This window comes from Esox lucius, chromosome 16 (assembly GCF_011004845.1).
Source record: "Esox lucius isolate fEsoLuc1 chromosome 16, fEsoLuc1.pri, whole genome shotgun sequence".
Lineage (NCBI taxonomy): Eukaryota > Metazoa > Chordata > Actinopteri > Esociformes > Esocidae > Esox > Esox lucius.
Genome location: NC_047584.1, coordinates 23,047,751 through 23,071,864, shown reverse-complemented (window position 1 = coordinate 23,071,864; position 24,114 = coordinate 23,047,751). Strand labels below are relative to the sequence as shown.

General features: G+C 44.9%; 2 protein-coding genes across 2 annotated transcripts in view; both read left to right on the top strand.

Moving 5' to 3' along the window:
• Window positions 1–23,804, top strand: part of LOC105016331 (mitogen-activated protein kinase kinase kinase kinase 4) — a 63,758-nt gene extending 39,954 nt beyond the window's left edge. The window contains 18 exon segments of the mRNA XM_034297636.1: window positions 675–740; window positions 743–838; window positions 948–1,034; window positions 2,214–2,456; window positions 3,738–3,893; window positions 10,192–10,370; window positions 10,469–10,511; window positions 10,513–10,543; window positions 10,546–10,583; window positions 12,415–12,529; window positions 12,684–12,851; window positions 12,963–13,106; window positions 14,418–14,552; window positions 15,190–15,290; window positions 18,024–18,173; window positions 18,273–18,432; window positions 18,870–19,009; window positions 20,592–23,804. Of these exon segments, the coding sequence (XP_034153527.1) occupies window positions 675–740; window positions 743–838; window positions 948–1,034; window positions 2,214–2,456; window positions 3,738–3,893; window positions 10,192–10,370; window positions 10,469–10,511; window positions 10,513–10,543; window positions 10,546–10,583; window positions 12,415–12,529; window positions 12,684–12,851; window positions 12,963–13,106; window positions 14,418–14,552; window positions 15,190–15,290; window positions 18,024–18,173; window positions 18,273–18,432; window positions 18,870–19,009; window positions 20,592–20,675 (2,136 nt within the window). The 3' untranslated portion in view covers window positions 20,676–23,804.
• On the top strand, window positions 4,004–6,926 carry LOC117595638 (mitogen-activated protein kinase kinase kinase kinase 4-like). The gene is made up of 3 exons (XM_034297637.1): window positions 4,004–5,332; window positions 5,881–5,919; window positions 6,440–6,926. Exons 1-3 carry the CDS (start codon window positions 4,976–4,978, stop codon window positions 6,605–6,607), a joined length of 564 nt encoding a protein of 187 aa, XP_034153528.1. The 5' UTR covers window positions 4,004–4,975; the 3' UTR covers window positions 6,608–6,926.
• Window positions 23,805–24,114: the final 310 nt, after the last annotated feature.

Below are 24,114 nucleotides of genomic sequence, written 5' to 3'. Positions count from 1 at the left end.
CTTGGGTTGTTTGTTGTTTTGGTCTGTAGAAACAGCACAGCCTGTCCCCTGACGCTCTGTATGTGGCAGTTGCCATGATTGTGCTATGTCTAAGGTCTGTTTTTTGTTCCATCTTTAAAGACACAACTTGAAGGCACACTTTCACTATACACTCTCCCAAACATTGTTTCTCGGAACAGACTGTCTTTTCAGGACTTGCCTTATTCGCGGATGACATTTACAACCACCCAGAGTTTTACTTGGCGTAAAGATGCTACTAGTGGTTGACAACAATCTAGGAGTAAGTGCAGTGGTTGTCAGAGTCTGTGTTTCAAGGTTTCATATGGAGACAGGATATTTCAGGATGCACTCAGGGACCACCACAGTAATGCAATCAAACTATTGACCACCCCCAATTTCCGGCTGCTCCAAATAAGTAGCCATACTTACTTCACCAGGAATGCTACGCTGGCAATAACCCAGTGATACTGGGCCAACTGTTGTCAAATTGTCATTTGATGATGGTAAAGCTGCAGGTTAATCTTAGCACCTCCGCAGGGTCGTTTATCAGCCATGAAGCTTGGAATGTGTCACGCGTTGTCATAAACGGGGCGACTAACTAGCTCATCTTGTTTATTCAAGTGAATGTCTGCTCCTGATACCTGCTCTCTGTCGCCCCCCGTGGCCGCCCACAGCAACAGCGCCGCGAGCGGGAGATGAGGAGGCAGCAGGAGCGAGAGCAGCGCCGGCGTGAGCAGGATGGACAAGAGGCGCATGGAGGGAGGTTGAACGCCGGCGTAAAGAGGAGGAGGAGCGCAGGAGGGCCGAGGAGGAGAAGAGGAGGGCTGACCGCGAGCAGGTGGGTGAACTCTCCTTGTTCAACACTTCCCATCCTGGTGCTTGTATTCCTCCCATGAAACCTGGCCACCTGTATGGGTGTATGACTGCGTGTGTGTTTGGATTGACAGGAGTACATCCGTCGCCAGCTGGAGGAAGAGCAGAGACACCTGGAGATCCTTCAGCAACAGCTGCTTCATGAACAGGCCATGCTACTGGTGAGACCAAAACTCTGTAAGCCTGTCTATATTCCTTCTATCCATCTTTCCTATATCCATCTGTCCTCCTGGCCTTCTAGGTCAGTGGTTCACAATGTATGGGTTTAACTCTGTATAAAGGGGTTGAAGAGGGTCTACGGCAAGGCTCAAGACACAACAACCTGGAAAAGCTGCTCTGCCATCGTTTGGCTTTATTTAAGAAGTAGATAATTTCTTTGTCAATCAATTGCTTATGAAAATAGAAACTGACAAGTGTTTCAGTGATCTAAGATGCTGCCTCACATTTCGAACGTGTCACTGTGGCCATACGATTCCTGGCGGCGGCATATGAATGGCGTCCTGGGATCCCAAATCTTGAGCCAGCAATGTAATGACAGGTCTAACGTCTTGATGAGATGTGCAAAGAATGACAGGATTGTCGTCTCTCAGCTGTGGAGTTTTTGCGATAAGGCGAGGCCAACATTACATTTCCAAATTGGAAATTATGAATATGGTGTAAGATGGGGTAAATACGTAATAAACCTTAAAATAATTTCTCCTCTCAAACTGTTTACATTTGCACTATTGAGAAGAATGAATGCATTGTTTATTTCTACATCTGAAAATGTTGCTGTTTTGTGAAGACTCTTCAAAGAGTATCTTAAGACGGCCCAGATTTATTCCCCCGTTGACGTCATCAGGAAGTGCCCCATTTTACAGGAAGAGAGGGTTTCCCCTGTTCCTCTCCCTGTGTTCCTAACTCTGCTGAGCCCGAGTTTTGACTGTGGATATATGTGTGGAAACACGTTGATACTGAGCCTGTTGTTCAAGGCCTCTGCCTCCCCAGGGGTTAGGGGACATTATGTATTGTGAGGATATGATTACTCACATCCCTCTATACTTCTCTTCCACACAGTGTATCACTGTCTCCACCATGTTTTTGGATGCATCATCAGCTTGTAGCTGTGTCATTTTCCCATTTCCGTTTAAACCGATAGTTGAGCTATATTCTAATAGTCTGTTGTCGTAGCGTTCTAACCTACAGATATTGGGTCGCGGCTAGAATATACAAACCCAATCACCATCTCCCTGGTTACACGGATACAGCTTCTACCATTAAGACACCACCCAGGGCTTCATACAGAACTCCTTCAGATAGAACGGCACACACCATGCATCACCACGCCTCCATGCACTCAGGAGCACAAGTGGAGGGAGCTGGAGGAGCAGCGGAAGGCCCAGAAACTCCAGAAGCAACTACTACAGGAGCAGGTCTACCTACTGCTCCTCCAACAGGAGCCCAAACCACTGCAGGCAGACGCCAACAGACCTCAGTTCCCACGACATCCGTTGCTCCCCGAAAGAGCTGAGTCCCCACAGCGACTGAACCCTGACCCCAAAGACCCTGACCCCAAAGGCCCTGACCCCAAGCCAGTCGGAGAGGTGAAGCCCCTACCCGGTTGCCATGACGCTGCTGCTACAGAGTGCTGCCATAGCATGTGTTGCTGGTGTGGTCATTCACTGATGTAGTGTGTGCGGCTCTCTGTGTGGGGTGTGTTGCTTGATTGCTGGTGTGAGGGACTTTCGCTTTAGTGGTCCCGTTCCTAATCAGGATGAAATTGAGCCACGTACAAACACGTGGTCAGATTGCCGACCCGCGTAATAAACAATTATTTTAAATAGAAATAAATGTGCTTTAAGGCTTTAACAATTTTTTCTGTCAGGTATTAAGGTATCCTGTCTGGGTTTTGTGACCAAATGGAGACCCAGTGTACTGCCAGTGTACATCTTCTCTGTGTTTACTATATATTTATTTCATCCATTCACTGGATGTTCATAAACATCAATCAAAGCCTGCCTGGCTACTCCTGTAACATCTTTCTTTTTGGGTTTGAATCAGTTACCATCAGGATCTAACAGTCTCTATTCATCCTTCCGTTAAATCTATGTATAGGTTTGACAGGTGGTGTTTATTCTGGCCAGTAGATATACAATATCAGTGGCCCTGTCCCCTTTCCTTTCATTGTGTACTAATTTGGCCTCACACTTTTACATACATTATTCTTTCGTGTCATTATTCCTTCATCAGTCCCCACATGTTTCTTTAATCAATGTCTCAAACATTAGAGTAACGTTTTGGCTATCTGGAAGATAGAGATAAAATGGTGACTATTTCCCTTCATTGAAACCCTCAAGGTTAATGTGGACCTTGTTTCTGCTTTGCGAGGGATGTCACCTCTGCCGTTTTAATTAGCGTAGCAGTAGTCTCTCTCCTAGAGCTAATGACCCCGTCTAATGACTGTCTCCGGCCTGGTGCTTCTGTATGTTCCTGGCTTTACCCTGCTGTTTCTATTAAGTAGACCAGAGAGGACAGCCAGGGCAGGGGTCCTAGATTCTGGGTTTTGTCTGCTGACTGGGTGAAACTAAACCGTTGTTTCAGGTGCTCTACTAAACAGGTCTTGTGTGGTTGACTGTCTTCTGCCAGCGGGCCCTCTGGCGGTGTGCTGATGATGGATGATGAATTGCTCATTGTGTCATGATAACCCTCTGGTTTTCCTGTTGTTGTGGCTAATGGTTTGTAGTCCCTGCTGGTTTGCTTGTACTACATCTGTGCTGTGCAGCTGAAACTGACAGGGTGTTCCTTACTGGTCCTCCTAATGACCCCCCCCCCCCCCCCCAGTCTTTGTTCTGGTGAGGTGAACCATTCCTTATCCGTCTTTGCAGGCCGATGAGAGGTACCGTAAGAACATCCAAGGTTCTCCTCAAGCCGCCCAGGTTAAGGTCCAGCCCCCGGTTCCTCCCCGAGCAGCAGAGACCGTTGCCAATGGAAACGCCCCTGTGGCCGCCCCACCCGCCATGCATCGGCCAATGGAACCCCAGGTAAGCGGTGACCATGACAGCCTTCGAGCTTCTTACTCCTCCTTATGCTACACTGTCCTTGTCCTTAGTTCTTCTCTTTCCCAATCCCTTCTTCATTCCAGGTAGTTCTTCCTTTTTCCAGGGTGCTCTCTCTCTCTCTCTCTCTCATACTCCAGCTAGTTTCCTGGGTTGTGTCCTCTGTGATTGTGTAACTAGCTACAGTAGATGACTATTCTTGTTTACTGTTTCTCTTTCCTCTGTTCTTAACTCTGTTCTATTCTCTGTTCTAGTCTTTGTTCTTGCTGAAGTATTTCAGGACTTCCAGAAATGAGGCTGCCGTTTGCTGTTCCTTACTGATTACATAATTAACCTTTCTAGTCCCTTTCTGATAACATAGTTAACCTTTCTAGTCCCTTAATAGGTGCCTCCAACTTCTTTGATACTTCCTTGCTCGATTGTGTTGGTACGAGGACAAGGCTACATGCTTCTGATCCTGTGACTCCTTGTTTAGTACCTGCTTTACCCACTCACTAACTCTCTTCCTCTGACTGCCTTCTGTGTGGTGTGAGTGGTTTATGCATTGGCCAGATGCTGATCAGGAGGATCCCTCTATAAAGGCATAGCTTCTACGTTTTCCTCGTGCTAAACATATTTCATAATTAATCTTTCCATTTTCATAGTGACTCAATGTATTAAGCATCGGATCTGCTCAGAGAGAGAGAGAGAGAGAGAGAGAGAGAGTCTCACCACGGTGTGAATACAGTCATTTGTGTCACAGCTTTCTGGTTTCGGATGTCATGGTGATGTAATAGGGTTGAATCTGGTGGCGATAAGGAGTAAGTTATTCCTACATATGAACGGAACCGCTGAATGCAGCCACTTTTCAGTAATTAGTGTCAGGTCATTGGAGACAGTTATGGGAGCAGTTTTCATGGGCTTGTTACAGAAGACTTCGTATAGATTGTAGGCCTATGGATATCCTATTTGATTCTACTTTTTGTAATTTGCTTGCCTCCAAGGAAGTGTCCTTGAGTGTGTGCATGCCCTCTGTAAGTGCGTGTGTGTGTGTGTGTGTCCCACCCCCTGTGTTTGTTTCCTGAAGCATGGGTATCCAGTCAGCCTGCCGCCTGTGTATGTGGTCTTGTTTGATCTCCCTCCCCCACTCACCCCTGCTCCCTGAGTGTCCTCCCCCGCTGACAGCCCGCGTCTGTCTCTCTGTCTTTCGGAAGGTACAGTGGTCCAATTTGGCCCCTCCCCCCATCGTTTCACGCTCTCCTTCCTTCAGCGAGCCCATGGTCCCTAGCTTTGCACAGCTCCACCTGCGCTCTCAGGGGCCGCAGCATCACCCTGCACCTTCATCATCATCATCATCATCGCCCGCACGTACTGACCCGCAGCCCCACCCCCAGCCTAGGGCCTTACCCCTTGAGAAGGCTCCCACAGACGACACACCTCCCAGGGTAAGAACAGGCCCGTCCCCTGGAAAAGGAGGCTAGATGGGTAGTCAATCGATGGCTTTACTAGGAAGTCTGAACTGTAGACTGGATTGTCACCTGACAACCATTTTGGAGAACATGACATTGGCCTGGTTATTGGAACTGTAGGTACGTGGTCATTACATCGCCATACTGTAGAGGACGGTATTTCAATGTGTGGTGTGGCATTGTCTCATTAACAATTGTAAGATAGATGGACCTCGTTCAGGCCCTCTGAAAGGATTCGGAGAGTGTACAATGTTATGAAAGGATTCAAGGCCCGTCTCTGTTTTTCCTGGTGTCTCTCCACTGAGAACCCTCTCCTTTAGCCACCAGACCTCTGTAGGAGACGGGTGTAAAAATACCAGAGAATGCTGCAGCAGCAATCACATGACATTTGAGTTCTTTAGCGTCTCCGCGTAAACCCAAAAATGCTCTCAAAACTAAAGACCAGGACCCTGGAAACTGTTCCTCTTGTTGAATTTGTAACATTAGCCCCTACCTGCGCAAGTTATTGTCCTCTCTTCACATAGGGCCTACCTATCAAACATCACTTTCTCTTCTTTGGCGAGGTATGAGTCTTTTCCTGTTCCACCCTCCATTCCCATGTAAGCCTCTGTTAGTGTTGCCTGTCAGTGTCTGTGTTAGTTAGCATTTCATCTGAATGAAGTGGCTGTTCATCTGCCCTGCTTTGCTTTGGATGCCGCCCCCCCCCCCCCCGTTTCTACCCGGGCTGTTGTCCCTCTTTTCCCCCCAGAAACTATCGGTGTAAACAAATCAACAATATTACATCGTATGTTAAGATGTTTTTGAGGTAATGAGGAAAGTGTGTTAATATAGTGCTGTATAGTGCTGTTGATGGGTGTGTGACGGACATTTCGTTCAGAGGAGTGGCTTCACACAAGTAGAGGTTACCCGGCCGCCTAGTTTGGACGTTGTAGACAAGTTGTAGGGACGTCTTTAAAGGGTCCACCGTTTGTATTCCTGGCACCCCTGTCGGTCTCTCTCACGCACACACCTGCTCCCCGCGAGCACAGCGCGTGTGTTTGGCTGTGGAGTGCGGGTGTGAGCTCGCGTCTGTCTGTGTGGAAGGTTCCTGTGAGGACTACATCCAGGTCTCCAGTACTGTCACGCAGGGACTCCCCTGTCCCATGGCAATGCCAGTGCCACGCCCAGCATCCCAGCCGGCCAAAGGAATGCAGCAGGGTACCTTCTTATGTCCCTCCGAGAATAATGTTTCTCTTCCATTTTCTGTCTTAAACTCCGTTTTTCTTTATTTTCTGTTACTGTCTCCCATTGGACCCCTTGTTTTGCTGTCTTAATACTCCCATCCCCCTCTCCTCCTCAGGGGCCCATCGCCTGTTATATAAAAGCCTCTGTCTGTTTGTCTCTCTGTTTGTCTCCTCTGTGTGATTAGTGTGTAGGAGGGTTTTATGTAACATCACTTACAGTGCTGCGCTGCGTGTTGGTGTGTTTGTGAAACTTGTTATGACTGTGTGTACTAGGATAAAGGTTTCTCCACATGTTTGTTTGTGTGTGTGTGTGTGTGTGCCAGTCTCTATTAGTCTGTCAATGTGTGTCTGTGTGTATATGTTTGTGTATTTATGTGTGTGGTGTGTGTGTGTATATACAGCTGTGCTCATAAGTTTGCATACCCTAGCATAAATTGTGAAATGTTGGCATTGATTTTGAAAACATAACTGATTATGCAGGAAAACCTTCTTTTATTTAAGGATAGTGATCATATGTTCATTTATTATCACATAGTTGTTTGGCTCCTTTTTAAATCATAATGATAACAGAAATCACCCAAATGGCCCTGATCAAAAGTTTACATACCCTTGAATGTTTGGCCTTGTTACAGACACACACAGTGAAAATGGGCAATTAATGGTGAATTTTCCCTCATCTGTGGCTTTTTTAAATTGCAATTAGTGTCTGTGTCAATAATAAAATAGTCAATGAATTTGTTAGCTCCCACATGGATGCACTGAGCAGGCTAGATACTGAGCCATGGCAGAAATAACCAGTCAAAAAGACCTGCGTAACAAGGTAATGGAATTTTATAAAGATGGGGAAAATGATATAAAAAGCCTTGCAAATGCCAGTCAGTATTGTTTTAATCATAATACTGAAATTGAAAATGTTAAGAAATTGAAAATTCTGGGATCTCTTGATAACCAACCCACGATCAGGTAGACCAAGAAAGATTTCAGCCCAAACTGCCAGAAGAATTATTCAGGATACAAAGAAAAACCCACAGGTAACCTCAGAAGAAAATACAGGTTTGCTCTGGAAAAAGGACAGTGTGGTTGTTTCAGGGTGCACAATGACATTATACTTGAACAAAAATTTGCTGCATGGTCGAGTTGCCAGAAAGAAGCCTTTACAGCGCCAATGCAACAAAAAGCCAGTTTTACAATATGCCCAACAACACCTTGACACGCCTCACAGCTTTTGGCACACTGTAATTTGGAGTGGACAAGACCAAAATAGAGCTTTGTGGTCACAACCATAAGCGCATTATTTGGAGAGGTGTCCAAAAGGCCTATAGTGAACAGAAAACCATCCCCACTGTGAAGCATGTTGGTGGCTTTCTGATGTTTTGGGGGTGTGTGAGCTCTAAAGGCTCGGGGAATCTTGTGAAAATTGATGGCAAGAATGAATGCAGCATGTTATCAGAAAATACTGGCAGACCATTTGCATTCTTCTGCATGAAAGCTGCACATGGGACGCTCTTGGACTTTCCAGCACAACAATGACTCTTAGCACAAGGCCAAGTTGAACCTCCAGTGGTTAGAGCAGAAAAAAGTGAAGGTTCTGGAGTCACCATCACAGTCTCCTGACCTTAATATCATCACGCCACTCTGGGGAGATCTCAAACATTGCGGTTCATGCAAGACGACCAAAGACTTTGCATGACCTGGAGGTATTTTGCCCAGACGAATGGGCAGCTATACCACCTGCAAGAATTCAGGGCCTCATAGACAACTATTACAAAAGACTGCACGCTGTCATAGATGCTAAAGGGGTCAATACACATTATTAAGAACTAAGGGTATGCAGACTTTTGAACAGGGGTCAGTTAATTTCTTTCTTTGTTGCCATGTTTTGTTTTATGATTGTGCCATTCTGTTATGACCTACAGTTGAATGTGAATCCCATAAGAAACAAAAGATGTGTTTTTCCTGCTCGCTCATGTTTTCTTTACAAATGGTACATATATTACCAGTTCTCCAAGGGAATGCAAACCTTTGAGCACAACTGTATGTGTGTATATATAAATGTGTGTGTCTGTGCTAAAATGCCCCCCCCATGTGTCCTCAGCGCTGCAGCAGAGCCCCGCCTGCTGTGGGAGCGGGTGGAGAAGCTGGTTCCCAGGCCAGTCAGTGGTGGCAGTAGTGTCAGTGGTGGTGTCAGTGGTGGTGTCAGTTGTGGCACCGGGAGCTCCTCGGGCTCCAGTAACTCCAGTTCCCAGCCCAGCTCTCACAGCGGCTCAGGGGAGAGGTTCAGAGCCCGCTGTGAGTTCGACCTTCATAGATACTCTCACTGTCTCTCTCTCTCTCTATATATATATTTTGTGAAGTAGTAACAACAAGTCTTACCCTTTTCTAACCCTAATTATAACCCAACTTATAAACCTAAATAGACTTTTCTATTTGTCTTGTAAGGATTCTGGTACTCACAGTTATAGCCCTGCAAACTCACACCCATAACTTCTAGACTGCTGTATACAAAGTACTTGAATTAACCATTCTATTCTTGGCAAGCAGCATATCAAATTAAGCATCACATTGCATCATAGGATAACAGTATATGACGCGTGAGTACATTATTAGTTGAATGCACCCAGACAAAATTCAGTGTAAACTAATTCACTATCTGCTATTTCCCCATTGTCCCCTTCTTAGCCACGTCAAAGTCTGAAGGTTCCCCCCCTCCAGCGCCCAGAGCATGCTGGGAAAAAAACCTGAGGAGAGGAAGGAACTTGGTCAGATCTAACCGACCAGCGGTGAGACTTTGCTAGTGGAGTAGCTAACTAGTTTACTGGCTAGCATACTAACTAGTTTACTGGCTAGCATACTAACTAGTTTACTGGCTAGCATACTAACTAGTGAAAAAGTGGACTAAATCTGATGACTGACCCTTCAGAAAGCTGTTTTATTAAACACATTCTTGCGTGGAAATTATGGTTTTACAATGACCTGACTTAGTTTGGTGTGTGTTTCGCCCGGTTGTGGTTTACCTGCTTTGGATTTACCGGTCCTGTGAATTCTGAAGGGTGAAGTGGTAAGCTAGTGTGAAACTGAGTGTGTGTTTGTACTAATGATGTCATTGGCCAAAGGGTTCCGTACTAATGATGTCATTGGCTGAAGGGTTCTGTCCTAATGGCTTGACTATGTCCTGATTGCTGCAGTTTTGCTCGTGCTTCTATTAACTTCAATATCTTTTCTCATGCATCTTTCTAGTATGTGTTTCTATTGGATTATTCAATCTCAAACTCATATTTGCAGCCCTAATTTGACGTGTGTACTGTACTATTTTGTGTTCAGTTCATCTGATGGACTCACTAACCTGTTCCAGTGTGATGGACACATTGGCAGTATTACAGCAGTATGTGTACTGACTCATTTATTTTCTCATGTTTTGGCTTTGCTCCTAAATGGCTGGTGCCCCCGTGACCTTACACCCCAACAGCAGCTTCTTGCATCCTGTCTCCTGCATTTAAGCCTGGAAGTGACCCCGGGAACCAAATCCACAACCTGGACACGACAGCTAATAAAGTAGAGCCAGACTGATAGAGAGAGAGAGTTGTTTGACCTCCGTCCTCGCCTTCTGTCTAGGACCTGACGGCGCTGGCTAAAGAACTGCGTGCGGTGGAAGATGTGCCACGCCCCCACAAGGTGACAGACTACTCGTCATCAAGTGAGGAGTCGGGGACCACGGATGAGGACGACGACGAGGAGGTGGACCAGGAGGGAGGAGAAGAGTCTACCTCGGGACCAGAGGACACTCGTGCTGTGTACGTAGAGGACGCCTGACCCTTGACCCGAACCTGACCCTTGACCCCTACTCTCATTGACGCTCTTTTTCGTTTCTGTGTTTCTACACCTACTCCAGCAGCTCTTCCAGGCTGAGCAACGGCGAGACAGAGTCTGTGAAGGACTATGATAGTCCATGACGAGGGCGAAGCTAAAACACGCCCTGTAAAGACGGCACTCTGATTGTCAGGCCGGTAAGGCCCACACACATGCCACACCAGCTGGCAGGAGTCAGTCACCTGTCTGCTAACAAAAAGGGAATTCCTTGTCATTTCATTCAGTGACATTTCATTCACTCATTCTTCCCCTTGTGGTGTGGTATTTTGGACCTTTTTTTATCTGTTTTTATCTGTTCTGTCACTGTTTACTTTGTGTTACTGGTGATGGAGTTAGTCAGAGTGGATAGTCCTTGGTTAACCTGAACAGATGGACCTTCTCCCAGTACTTACCACTTGATAGTTTTAGGGGCTAGATTGTAGTCTTGCAGGCACATTGAACATCATAGAATGACTCAAATGAAAAATTACACTAGTCTTTCATATAGAAACAAATGTCTACATACTAATCTCTTAAAGAGTCTCTCTAAAGTGTTTTACGGTAGTAGACCAGTCTTCCCTTAACAAGTAGCAAGTAGAATCCCTCCACCTGAGAGCAGGCGACGTAGACCCAAGGTGTGCCCCTGTTCTTGCTTCCAGAGTGCAGATGAAAACAAAAAGCGACCCGACCCCAGCCCGGGTCAAGGCCTGTCCCTGGCTTTTGTCTTCAAGCCCTGGGTCGATTCACCCTGCCCTTCAGGGCCTTCAAGGTCACCAGGAGAGAAACGGCTTTGCGGGCCGCATTCACCTCCTGCCCGACCTGATCCAGCAGAGTCACCACTCCCCCTCCTCCTCAGCCACCTCCTCCCCTTCCTCCTCCAGCATGGCCAGCCCCACCATGTCCATGTCCCCCCAGAGTCCCCTGGAAAAGCTCAGCATTCTCCTGGAGGTACGTCCCTCTCAGCCCCCCCCCCCCGTCTGACCCGTTTACAGGTCATCCTTCAGGTCTTTGTCTGTTCGGAGCACCCTCTGCTGGTTGCATCTGTTAGTGCTCTCTTTGGCCAGTGGTACTATTTCTTGTTTCCATTTTCTGAGTATCAGCTACTAGTTTCCTACAAGCTTGGTGGGTAAGGTGGTATGGTGATGAATTTTTTTTTCTTTTCTTCTCCCCTTTGAAAAGCATTATTTAGAAAATTCAGGCCACATTCCTGGTGTTTTACCTAATGTCTTGTTTCCTTTTTGAGACTATAATATTTATAGCTTGTGCTGGCTTATGTCGCAGCAGGCCGTTATGGGTTTCCCATACCCCTCAGTTCTCCATATGATTATTATTCATGGATGTTTAGTACATACGTCTTTAGGGATCTTTCAGATATGTTGTTCAATAGGCCACTACAGAATATTGAAGCAAAAAGACCAAAGGAGGTCTAGTATATAGCCAATATATCTTGGATAAGGGTTATTTTTTAGGATTAGTGTGTCGTGGAGTGCCTGGATATCCAACCCTTCCTCCACACCCATGGAGCTGTGGTGTATTGGACATTGGTGTTGTAAATCAGTTTCCAACATAAATATGGCTTTCAGACAAAGTATTCAGTGTTGATACAACGCAGTTTAAAGATCAGGGATTAACACTGACAATTTATTTTCATTGAGATTTGTTTGTGAATAAGCCATCTGTTTTGCCCACCACCACTGACACCTTTTTTGTTTTTGCTTGTTTCACTTCTTGTTATTTCCTTCCCTGCACTTAAATACCTCTTATCTGCATGCAACACAAATGTTGTGTCTTTCCCTTTTCTTTGCTTGTGTTTTTTCTTCTCTGTTTTATTGCATTTGCGGAGCAAATTAGCTATGGGAAGGTTTTATTGATTTTCAGACATACCCCGCTGCTATCGTAGTCTTGGTCTATGACCTGGCAGTTTTGTTAATGCCGTGGTTTTATAAAGAGAAGTATCCTCATTGTTGTTCTGTTCACCTGCTCCCGCAGAGCCATTCTGCCAGCAACACCATGCAGAAACACAAGTCCTCCTCTTCGTTCACTCCCTTCATTGATCCGCGCCTTCTCCAGATCTCTCCATCTGGTGCCGCGCTCAACAACATGGGTAACACCCTCACGCCATCTCCCAGAGCCTATCCTGGACGATGGGTCACCTTCGACGCTGTTTTTCTAGCGTCAGTCAACCAAACAGTTCTCTCCAAGGGTTATAGAACTGCGTGCAGGTATTTTCAACAGAATCCCTTTATTGTGCTCGGCAGCTTTCGGGAATGATGCCCGGCTGGCCGAGGCCCTGAGGGCGGACCCTTCGCGTAAGGGCTCGGTGGTCAACGTGAACCCTGTCAACACACGGCCCCAGAGTGACACGCCGGAGATCCGCAAGTACAAGAAGAGGTTCAACTCGGAGATCCTGTGCGCTGCACTCTGGGGTGAATGGTCACCTCTATCTCTGCTTTGTACTTATCACAACCCTTATCACGTATCCTCACCACCAGGGGGCACTCACCTAAATGCGAAAGTGTGTGTGTGTGTGTGTTTAGGAGTGAACCTGCTGGTGGGGACAGAGAGTGGTCTTATGCTGTTGGACCGTAGCGGTCAGGGAAAGGTCTACCCCCTTATCAGCCGACGTCGCTTCCAACAGATGGACGTCCTTGAAGGCCTAAATGTCCTGGTCACTATATCAGGTAGGTACACGTATGGACTATGCGTCCAAGCACACACACATTCATATTAAGTATACAGTTAACATGCAAGCGCACGAAGGCACACGCACAAACACATGTACACAGAATGAGGTGTTCTTAAGTGATCCCTCCGATGAGACCGCTTGTACTGTGAAAGATGTTTTCTGCTATTTCTGGCCACTGGTTCTAAAAGTGCCACTATGGAGCCAAAGAGGGTCCCTGAAAGTTGTCATGTATGTGCTGATTTATGCCCCAGGTCTTCAAAAGTCACTCGCTTTGAAACTTGGAATTTCACCGCTTTCAAACGTGGAAACTGAGATATGACAGCGATTCTACTTATTGGTTGTGCAATTTTTTCCCAGACTGCATTTATAATGACTGATTCAATATTTACTCAGACAGTTTCCAAATGTAGTTTCCTACTTCTGTTTCCTGTACTGTGGTCACATAATTCAGATTAACATCCAACCAACGCAGGCTTGTCTGTTGTCACCCAGTGTTGCCATTGATGTCACAAGAGACATAAAGTCAAAGGAAATGGAGTAATTGGTCAACGTGAGAGAAAGATGTCAAATACATGTACAGCATGTTCATGGTGGAAGCACGGAAACGCACACATATAGATTGCAGGGACATCAGTTATTTTGCAATGAAGGAAGTGCTCACTGGTTGAAAGATTTTCAGACCAATTTGTGCTGCTTCTTTTTTTAGCATTTAAATAAATACACGGTTCCACAAAAACGGCATCTTGGGATGCACCGCTTGCTGTACCTTGGAGCAGGTTACTGCAACTAGACGAGCACACCAGGTTCCACTCCTGTCAAATAAAAACAAAGAGCAGCAGCTCCAAGCGGGCATGCGGTTAGCTAAAATGAACACTCACGGACTGCAGAAACATTTCCAGGTCTGACTAATCCCAGTGAGATTGACTTGAGTGTCTTGCAGTCCCCAGACCTCAACCCATTGTTGACAGCGTGAAATGGAACAGCGGTCCATTCTGTAGAAACTAATTTCCCTTTAGAAAGTTCCTGACACCTTGTAGAATCTGTGTCCCGAAAAACGGTCAGCAGTTCTGAACGCAAAGTGGTTGGACGTTGTACCAGTATCTCCGTGATACCTTCATTCATTGTAATAGGTGCCCAATAAAGGACCCCTCCCCCGTAGCCATGACATGTTAGGATGAAGCTGCCCCTAAACACAATGTTGGGGCAGTTAGAAATGGTCTCATGAGACCAATTTTGGAGATGCATTATGGGTACCCCGACCCTTGACCTCCCCCCCTACCCCACCACATGTCCCTGTCTTATGCAGGCAAGAAGAACAAGCTGCGTGTGTATTACCTGTCCTGGCTGAGGAACAAGATCCTGCACAACGACCCAGAGGTGGAGAAGAAGCAGGGCTGGGTCACCGTGGGAGACCTGGAAGGGGCCGTGCACTACAAAGTTGGTACGTTCCACAACCAGTACAAAGGAGTTTAGTTGGTACGTTCCACTACCAGTACAAAGGGGTTGACTTGGTACAGTCTATTTCCAGTACAAGTGTCTGTTATAGTGGAATTTGTAATGTTCAAATGTGTTTTTGTTATGGTCACTGATTTATTAGTAATCTAAAGATTAGATTTTTCAAATGACCCTTCAAATCAACCAATGTTTCCAGTGATAGTTCCAGTTGGTCCTATAACTGGACCATGTAATCACTATTTTTAATCACTATATTTAATCACTTTCTTTAAACAGCCAGGCATGGGTGAATGGTACACTGATTCACCACAGCACATCATGTCAAGACTGAGACATGTTGAACAATAAAATGTACAGAGTTTGGTAATGAAATGCACAACAACATCCTGACATATAAGACCAGAATGTTCTGTCAGACTTTATCTCCACAGGGTAAAGTTCACCTTTGGGAAATCACTCCTCTCTTGCTAGAGCCCTCAGGCTCTCAACCATTTTTGGGGGACGAGGGGTTACGCAATTGCTACCCGGTGTCCCGATTCTTCACTTACAAGTTAAGATAACACTGTTTTAATAAACCTTTTACTTCTGACAGCTTTCTTGTGTCTCACTGTTTCATCCCCCAGTGAAATATGAGAGGATTAAGTTTTTGGTTCTGGCGCTGAAGAATTCGGTGGAAGTCTATGCGTGGGCACCAAAGCCGTACCACAAGTTCATGGCCTTCAAGGTGAGCAGTGAGTAGACTTACTGTAAGATGCCTTGAAAAAGGAAGCCCGTCGCACCATCCGTGACAAGCAAAAGGTTCCTGTTTTCAGAGGAAAACAGGAACCTCTGCTACTTGCTCTTTCTGCAATTTCTGGCCTCAAATCTGTGAAAGCACTTTGTGACAAATGCCGATGTATAAAGGACTTTGTAAAATGCATTTGACTGATTGAGAGATGAGTTGTTTATGGTTAACGGTATGTGACGTATGTTTTTCTCAAAATTAGCTGGATAGGGTGGACGGTGAAGACACCTGTCAAGGACCTCAATTATATATACTGTATGTTTGTTGCCCAAATATGAACAAAAAGTTAATTTGCGTGTCATCAGCACATGAAAAATAAGCCATCTGTTGTCCATGGGCATTCAAATTATCATTGCATTCGTATGTCAATATTGTGGACCAGTTATTTTCACTCTAACCATCATTTCAGATGTTGGCTTAATGTTACAAGTTTCTAAAGTGAGCACACAACAAAAATTGGGATACCTGTTGTACTGGAATGGTTCATATTAAAGCCATGTAGAAGTTAACGTTCCATGTAAAGAAAAAAAGTCTACATTCCATGTTGTCACTTTGAAGGCAACTGCACATTGTTATTCTGCAGTCAATGCTACCAGCTGACTCAGTGGGATACAAGCAAATGCGGTTTAATCTCTTACAAAACCCTGTCATAAATGAAATTACTTCATAACAAATGTTGGATTGTTAGTAGTGGTGGAGAAAGAAATGGCATTTAATTAAACCTCAATTTCATTTAGGGAAAAACATTTTGTATATATATATACTGTAGCAAGCTTAGTGGTGTGGATCTTCCATGTCACCATGTTCAATAACAATAACAGCACAGAAAGCACGGCTAGAATGCAGTTGGGAAATGTATTAGGGATGTTTGTACACAGTGGGGGACGAAGGGGGAATTTTGCAACGAGGTCACAGTCCACACTCCGTTCTCGTTGTCCATTATCTAGGGGTCATCCCAAAGTTGGGTCCTCATCCAAACCAGTTCGGTACACAGGGGGGTAATCAGACAGTCCAGGTCACAACAAGTACTCACGCAGATAAGGCTATCGATACGCACAGTCTCCATTCCACACCGACTCTATCCCTTTCCCCATTGGTCACTCTTCCACTCTCTTCCCTCAGTCACCAATCCCCTCACCTCTCTCAGCCATCTACCACAATACACTGATGAGCTAGAACATTATGACCACTCACAGGTGAAGCAAATAACATTGATCATCTCCTAACAAGGGCACATGTCAAGGTCTGAGTAGATTAAATTGTAAGTGAACAATCAGTTCTCGTAGTCAATGTGTTGGATGTAGGAGAAATGTGCAGGAGTAAAGACCTGAGCGACTTTGGGCCAAATTGTTATGGCCAGATAACTGGGTCAGAGCATCTCTGAAGCCGTAAGGCTTGTGGGGTGCTCCCGGTCAGCAGTGGTGAGTACCTACCGACAGTGGTCCGAGGAGGGACGAACCGGGTTACAGGGTGTTGGGCGGCCCGAGGCTCATCGACGTGCGAGGGCAACGAAGGCTATCCCATCTGGTCCAAACCAACAGAAAGTCTACTGTGGCACAAGTCGCAGACATTTTTTATGATGGTTACGGGAGGAATGTGTCACAACACACAGCCCATTACACCCTGCTGCGTATGGGGCTGCGTAGCTGCAGACCGGTCAGAGTGACCGTGATGACCCCTTTGACCCCTGGCGAAAGTGCCCACAATGGGCACGCGAGCGTCGGAACTGGACCTTGGAGCGGTGGAAGAAGGTCGCCTGGTCTGATGAGTCACATTTTCTTTTACATCAGGTGGACGGTTGTGTACATGTGCTCCATTTACCTGGGGCATCGATGGCACCAAGATGCATTGTGGGAAGATGAAAAGCCGATGGAGGGAGTGTGATGCTCTGGGCAATGCTCTGCTGGGAAACCCTGGGTCCGGGCATTCATGTGGACGTCAATATGACATGTGCTAACTACCTAAACGGTCTTCCCTGAAGGCAACGGTCTTCCCTGAAGGCAACGGTCTTCCCTGAAGGCAACGGTCTTCCCTGAAGGCAATGGTCTTCCCTGAAGGCAGTGACCTCTTTCAGCAGGATAATGCACCCTGCCACACTGCACACACTGTGAATGGTTTGAGGTGTTGCCCTGGCCTCAAAATTGAGCGTCTGTGGGATGTGCTGGACCAACAAGTCCGATCCATGGCAGCTCCAAATGGCAACTTACAGGATCTGCTGCCAATGTCCAGATACCACAGGACACCTTCAGGGGTCTTGTAGTGTCCTTGCCTCAGCAGGTCAGCTCTTTTGGCGGCACAGGGAGAACCAACAGCATATTAGGCGATCCCATACTTCAAAGTGCTTGTCGGAGGAAAAACCAAGCATTGAAGTCCTCTGTAGACCTCATAGAAAAAGTTAAGCCATAGAACTGAGGAAGGTTGTGAGAAGTTGTTTGAAGTTAATTATCTCGGCAGTAATTGTTTATTTATGACTATGCTTAGTGCCTAAGAACAGTTCTTATTCATAGTATATTGGCCTTATACAGTACAACACCCCCTCCTGCCTTATTCCCTAATTATATTATATTCATTCTCCCTGATCTCCCTGATCCTGGAGGTTCTCTGTTGAGGGGACAGAACCGCTACGCTGTACTGTTTTTGAATAACCTTTTCCACCTGGTTGCTCCCTTGCAGTCGTTTGGGGACCTGGTACACAAGCCCTTGCTGGTTGACCTGACAGTGGAGGAGGGTCAGAGGTTGAAGGTCATCTACGGCTCCAGTAATGGATTCCATGCCGTGGATGTGGACTCAGGGGCCGTCTACGACATCTACCTACCCACGCATGTAAGAAACACGTTCAGTGCAACCTCTGCCCCATCATTCCCGTCCCATCCTACTCCCCTTTCAGGGCTAACTTCCTTATTCTCTCTTCCCCCTCGTTAGATTCAGACCAGTATCCAGTCCCACGCCATCATCATCCTTCCCAACACAGACGGGATTGAGCTGCTGGTGTGCTACGAGGACGAGGGCGTTTATGTCAACACCTATGGACGCATCACCAAAGATGTGGTGCTGCAGTGGGGAGAGATGCCCACCTCTGTAGGTAAGAGGACACATGAAGGTTAGCCGTTTTAGCCAGAAATCTTAGTCTGGATGCAGGCCGGTCCCCAAAGCAGAAAGGATGTGATCAGATTGTCAAATTAGTCATGACTGTCAAGTTAGTAGAAATGAATCATTCAACAAAGTCATTTCTGGTATTTAGTCTGGGAACGCATGTATTGTGGGTGCGTTTTGTACCATTTCTGTTCAGATGCTGGAATTATTTGTGTTAAACCAATGCCTCAGTGTAATTCACACTCAGATAGGGATCCGCCAGAATTGCAACATTCTGTTTCTCTCTTCCTCCCTCGGACGCACACGCACAGTCACACGCACACGCACAGTCACACGCACAGTCACACTCACATGCACACTCACACGCACACTCACACTCCGTAATTACCATCCCACTCACTCTGCTCTTCTTCTGTTTCATCACAGCCTACATCCGATCCAACCAGATAATGGGCTGGGGGGAGAAGGCCATAGAGATCAGGTCTGTGGAGACTGGACACCTGGACGGGGTCTTCATGCACAAGAGAGCCCAGAGACTCAAGTTCCTCTGTGAGAGGAACGACAAGGTGAGACCCCTGGACACACAATACTCAGGTTCACACTGTTGGCGGTACTGTCCTCAGGTTGAAAGCTTTGCATGAATGACGCCGTCCCTGTCAGAGGTTTTCCCCCTGTTAGTGTCGTAATGTGTTGAATCGTCATGTGTAGCAAGGAGCCCTGCAGTAACTCAGGACCCACTTCATTGAGTTTAGCAATTATCCTAACACTGTTTTCCCATGGTATTTAGGCTAACGTGAAGGAAGCTATACAATTAAAATACCCCCTGCACATTAAAAATGCATTATGAGATGTTTGGCCACTGTTTGTAAAAGAGGCGTTGCTGAGCCAAAACAGGTCTCGATAAGATATGCACTATATCAGTGGTTCCCAACCACGGTCCTCAAGTCCCCCCCAACAGTACAAATGTTCATTGTAGCCCCAGCCAGGCACAGCTGATTCAACTTGTCAACTAATTATCAGGCTCTCGTTGAGTTGAATTGGGTGTGCTTGTCCAGGGCTACAACAAAAATGTGTGTTGTTGGGGGTACTCAAGGACCGGAGTTGGGAGCCACTGCAATATATTATGTATGTGCTGATATATGCCTCATGTCATCAAAACCAATCATTTCAAACTTGCAATATTATGGGTAACTGGGGTATGATAATGATTTTACTCCTACTTTTATTTATGATGGAAAGTAAAAAAAATACTTGCAAAAGACTGTATCTATAATAGAAGCTAAATAATACGTTTATTATCTTTGCAATGTATACCTTGTTAACAAATTATTGTACCTCACATGCACTAGTTTCCGTTACATGCACTAGTTAGGAGCTCAACAAAGAAGTATTTGCCCCCTGTCTGATTTTCTGCGTTGTTGCACATTGCTGTAAATTTCTAAAAGTTTGACAAAGCATCTCAAAGGATGATACCAAGAGTTTGGTGATGTCAGTGGGTCGCAGAATCAATGCTGTTATTGCATGCTAGGGATTTGCTGCTAAATACTATCTTTTATACTTACATCTGCTTTAAGTTGAATGTCTGCTGTCATAAAATGGGTGGGTGGATCTCTGGAAGCGATGTTATTCTTAGTTGGAAAAATATTTGTGTTGAAATGGAGAAAAATAAAAGATGAGTGTCTGTACTTTGGCCTCAATCATCTTTTAATTGTATTTTCAGGTGAATTTTGTTTCTGCAAAATATACATTTTGACTTTACTGTCCTAATACATATGGAGGGCACTGGTGTTTCCTCATTTTATCTGATTTACTGGGACTGCTGTGAATTTCAATGAACCTCAGTGATGGGAAATATTCACAGTCATTATGTAATGTTGACCTTAAGTACATTAGAAAAAGGAACTTGTTTGATGATAGTTGATGTTCCAATATCTGTTTCTGTATCATTAAAACATGTTTGTTATTTAACTGACACTTAGATGACCTTACAGTTTCTTTACATATCTGAAATTAAAGTGTCTCAGAATCAGAATAACTACATGCATGTTTTTGTATAAGCCTAACCTTTATGTATCACTGATGGAATGTCACTGATTGGTTTTGTTATTGACTGTGTGTGTGTGTGTGTGCGTGTGTTCTCGTCCGCAGGTGTTCTTTGCCTCGGTGCGGTCTGGGGGAGCCAGCCAGGTGTACTTTATGACCCTTGGGCGCACCTCCCTGCTTAGCTGGTAGAAAGACCATGACCCATCTACTCTGGAAACTGACCAACTTCATTTGAAATCCGACGTTCAGTGATGCCAACGGACAAAAGCCAACCACCTACGACCTTTCGACCCGAAGCATCATGCTATATTGAGGCTACACATGGCATCCAGGTGCCGTCAACCTGCCGTGAATATCTGATATGCGAACTGTAAACAAGTAAATGTGTCAATTGATTAAGAAAACAAAAATAAAATGTGAAAGGGGGGGGGGGGTTGGGGTGCACTCTGCCCCACTTTGGTGCTCAACCGATCGTGGACACACGTCTGTGCAAGGTCGTTTCCCTGACGGTGTGTGACCTGTGTGTTGTTCCTAGTTCCTGACTGCTATGGGCTTGAAGTCTATTACTAACTAGTCTCCGCATCTTCTGCTCGTATTTCAGGAGCCCCCTTCCCACCACCACTTTCATTAGCGAGGGAGGGGCAGGAGGCGGAACATACACTGTTAATGCTACAGTAGTATATGTAAATGTCTTTCTGTTTGGCTCAATGATTGCTGACTGCATGGGGCCGGGGGATGGGGGGGGAGTCAGGGAAAAGGCGGGAGCAAAGGATCAGAGCAAATGAGCCTATTGGTTCTGGACTCTGTGTTGCCATGACAATGGCTGATCTGGGGGCCCTAGACATATTTTCCCGTAAACCTGGTAGTGTCAGAAAGGACTCCGCTGAAGTTAGGGTTGACAGAGTTAAGACCGCTAACATATTTCTATGGACAAGGAATGGAGTGAAAAGGATTTTAACGTGTTGGACTTCTGAATTGTATTTTTATTATTATGATTTCCTAAAAAGTGTGACTGTGAGGAGTTCATATTCCTTTGACCTTGTTTTAAAAATCACATATGCACATAGTGTCCAGTTGGCTTGATTTTATTCCAACCTGAAACACATTGAAATGCTGTAGGAGTACGAGGGAGGGAATGGGTTAGGAAGAAGAAACAAACAGAATCTATGTATAATAAAAGTTCATTTATCCTCATCTATAGTTTCAGTGGTCATGTTAGTCGATTCCTCTGTCAAACATGATCCTGTAATTGAGCGGACCATCAAAAGTCCAGATTGGAGGACCTGGTCCTTATGTGAATAGACAGATATAATAAAGGTGAATGGTGGAGAAGGTTCAGGTGAAAGTCAAGTATGTGTGTGGTCGATAAGGGGCCACAAGGCAAATGGGTGTCAACGTAAGTTTTTGTAGCAGACAGGTTATTCATGGTAGGCAAAACTCCGTGGAGGTAGAGTCAGTGAACGGGAGGGAAACGCTGGTGTTTTATTGTAGTTTTGATATCTCAGCCTTTTGTTTTTCATTTGTATCTTTTCATGAATGCAATGCACTAAGTGTCAAGAATGTAGAAAGAAATATACTGTGTGGTGGTCAAAGGCATGATAGTTTTGTTTGTGTTCCTTGTCACATAATCAATATGATGTTTAATTTCAAGTGAATGCTAAACAATGGAGCCTCTATGAAATATGTTGATTTTCTTTTGCTATTGCTAATGCTTTCTCAGAGTTGTGACTGTCTGTTTTCAAAACTCCATGTTTTGAAGTGCATCAGCTGGACAAAGACCAGCTTTGAGTTGAGATTTTGCTTAGCTACAGTAGTTTCATGTAAGGCCAATATGCTCACAGTAGCCTAATCAACCTAATTCACCAACAGGGCTTAGACTAGTGTTTACATGCAAACAGCATTACCAGGCTCAGCGAAGACGTGTCAAGCCCGGTATTTCTTGTCTTTCTCATGTAATGTGTCAGCTTGTTAATCAATGGAAGGCAACACAATGCATCAGTTTTTTTCAAGTCAGTATGCAGTAGTCTGGTCACCAGGACCCAGATCACGGGTGACCTGTGACCTCTGATTCTACAGCTCTTGTCTGAAGGTGTTGACGGAAGGCCGTTTTGGGCCCAAACTTTTTTTTTGTCCACTGTATAAACGTATAGTCTGTACAAATATGTGAAGATGACTATTTGATCAACTGCAATATCCTCTGCCGCTGCTCTCCCACAAGAATGTGTCTGACCTTCCATGACTTAGGTGACAAACAAAAACAAATAACAACATCAACAATAACAACAGTTTTTCTTTTTTGGGGGATTTTCCTACTTCGATGGATCACTATCTGTTTTTCAGTGGTAGAGAATGTTCCAGGCTATTTCAGCCAAGTAGACAGACTCTTTATCCGACTGTCAGACTACATGTTAGGTTAAGTTGGGTGTCTCTGCCTTTACAGTCAGACAATGCTGTGTGCAGAGCTGCGGGAAAGAAACTGCAAATTGTAAGTCACAGAATTGTTACATGAGCCACTGATTCTTGTATATGGCAAAATAAACTCGTTTAAAAAGCAGACCCCAATGTATTATGTGTTGAGAAGCCCCCCAATGTTGACCCATTGTCTTTTTGGTTGCGTCCAGGCCTTGATGAGTGGCATAAGTGACTTCCATAAGATTACAATTGTTGATATTGTTATTAATGGAAAACTGAACATTTCTTTGCAATCAGAAAAGGCAATTGCTGATTTTAAAAAAGTGCCAAGAAGGCAACATTGAAAGTGTAGACACTTTTACAAAACCACTATGTTGAAATAAATTTTTAAGATCTCACTTGAAGCATTGTATAAGTTTTAGGCTTAGTTAAGAAGCTTAACAATAGTTTCCGTTGTTTCTGTACGTTTCTGTACTCTGCAGTGGTTGAATATTATAACGCTCATGTTAGGTCAAGAAAATTGCAATGTTTACAGAGGCTGTGTTTTGTTACACTAATGTGCATCATGATATTTATCTTTTATTTGAAAATCTGTTTTGCTTTTAGTTTTGTATTCAATGTTATTTTTGTCAGTAAATCTAAATTATGCCTCTTCTCTTCAAATAACCCACTCACAACACAAAGATTACATTTTTCAGATAATCCCATGATGTTGTCCCAGCGTTGTGGGGACATTATAGTGACGTATAGTCCGTTCCCTGCAGGCTTGGATGTCATTCAGCCTTGGGTGTTTTTCTCCTGTGTTTCTGTCATGCTACTCTAACTTATGTCCTTTCTGTGTATGACAGGAAGTCCTGTGTTTTCCTGAAGGTCTTTTTTCTTTGAATAAACTCTTAAGTAATTTAAGTTTTTTGTAGTATTTTCTCTTTCTGACTGATTTAATTCTTAAAAAGAAGTGCAAGAAAGTAAAAGTATGTTTAAAGGTTAACTTCATTGCTACACAGAGATGAATAACATTTTCTAAATAAATCCAATCTCTTAGTGGGTTGGATTTATTTTACCCAGTGAGATGGCTGTTCTAGTTCAGATAGTTAGGGTAGTTTCATTACAATCTCAGTTGGTAGAGAAAGGCACTTTGAAAGACATGTCTTTTTTCCACGGTACTAGTATGAAAGTGTATGTACGGACTATGGCTGAGCGGTGTTGAGCTGTCCGA

Coding starts and splice junctions, on each gene's coding strand:
- LOC117595638 (XM_034297637.1), top strand. CDS start 4,976: ATGGGTATCCAGTCAGCCTGCCGCCTGTGTATGTGGTCTTGTTTGATC. Junction 5,333..5,880: donor CAGACGACACACCTCCCAGG/GTAAGAACAGGC, acceptor CTCTTCACATAG/GGCCTACCTATCAAACATCA. Junction 5,920..6,439: donor ACTTTCTCTTCTTTGGCGAG/GTATGAGTCTTT, acceptor TCTGTGTGGAAG/GTTCCTGTGAGGACTACATC.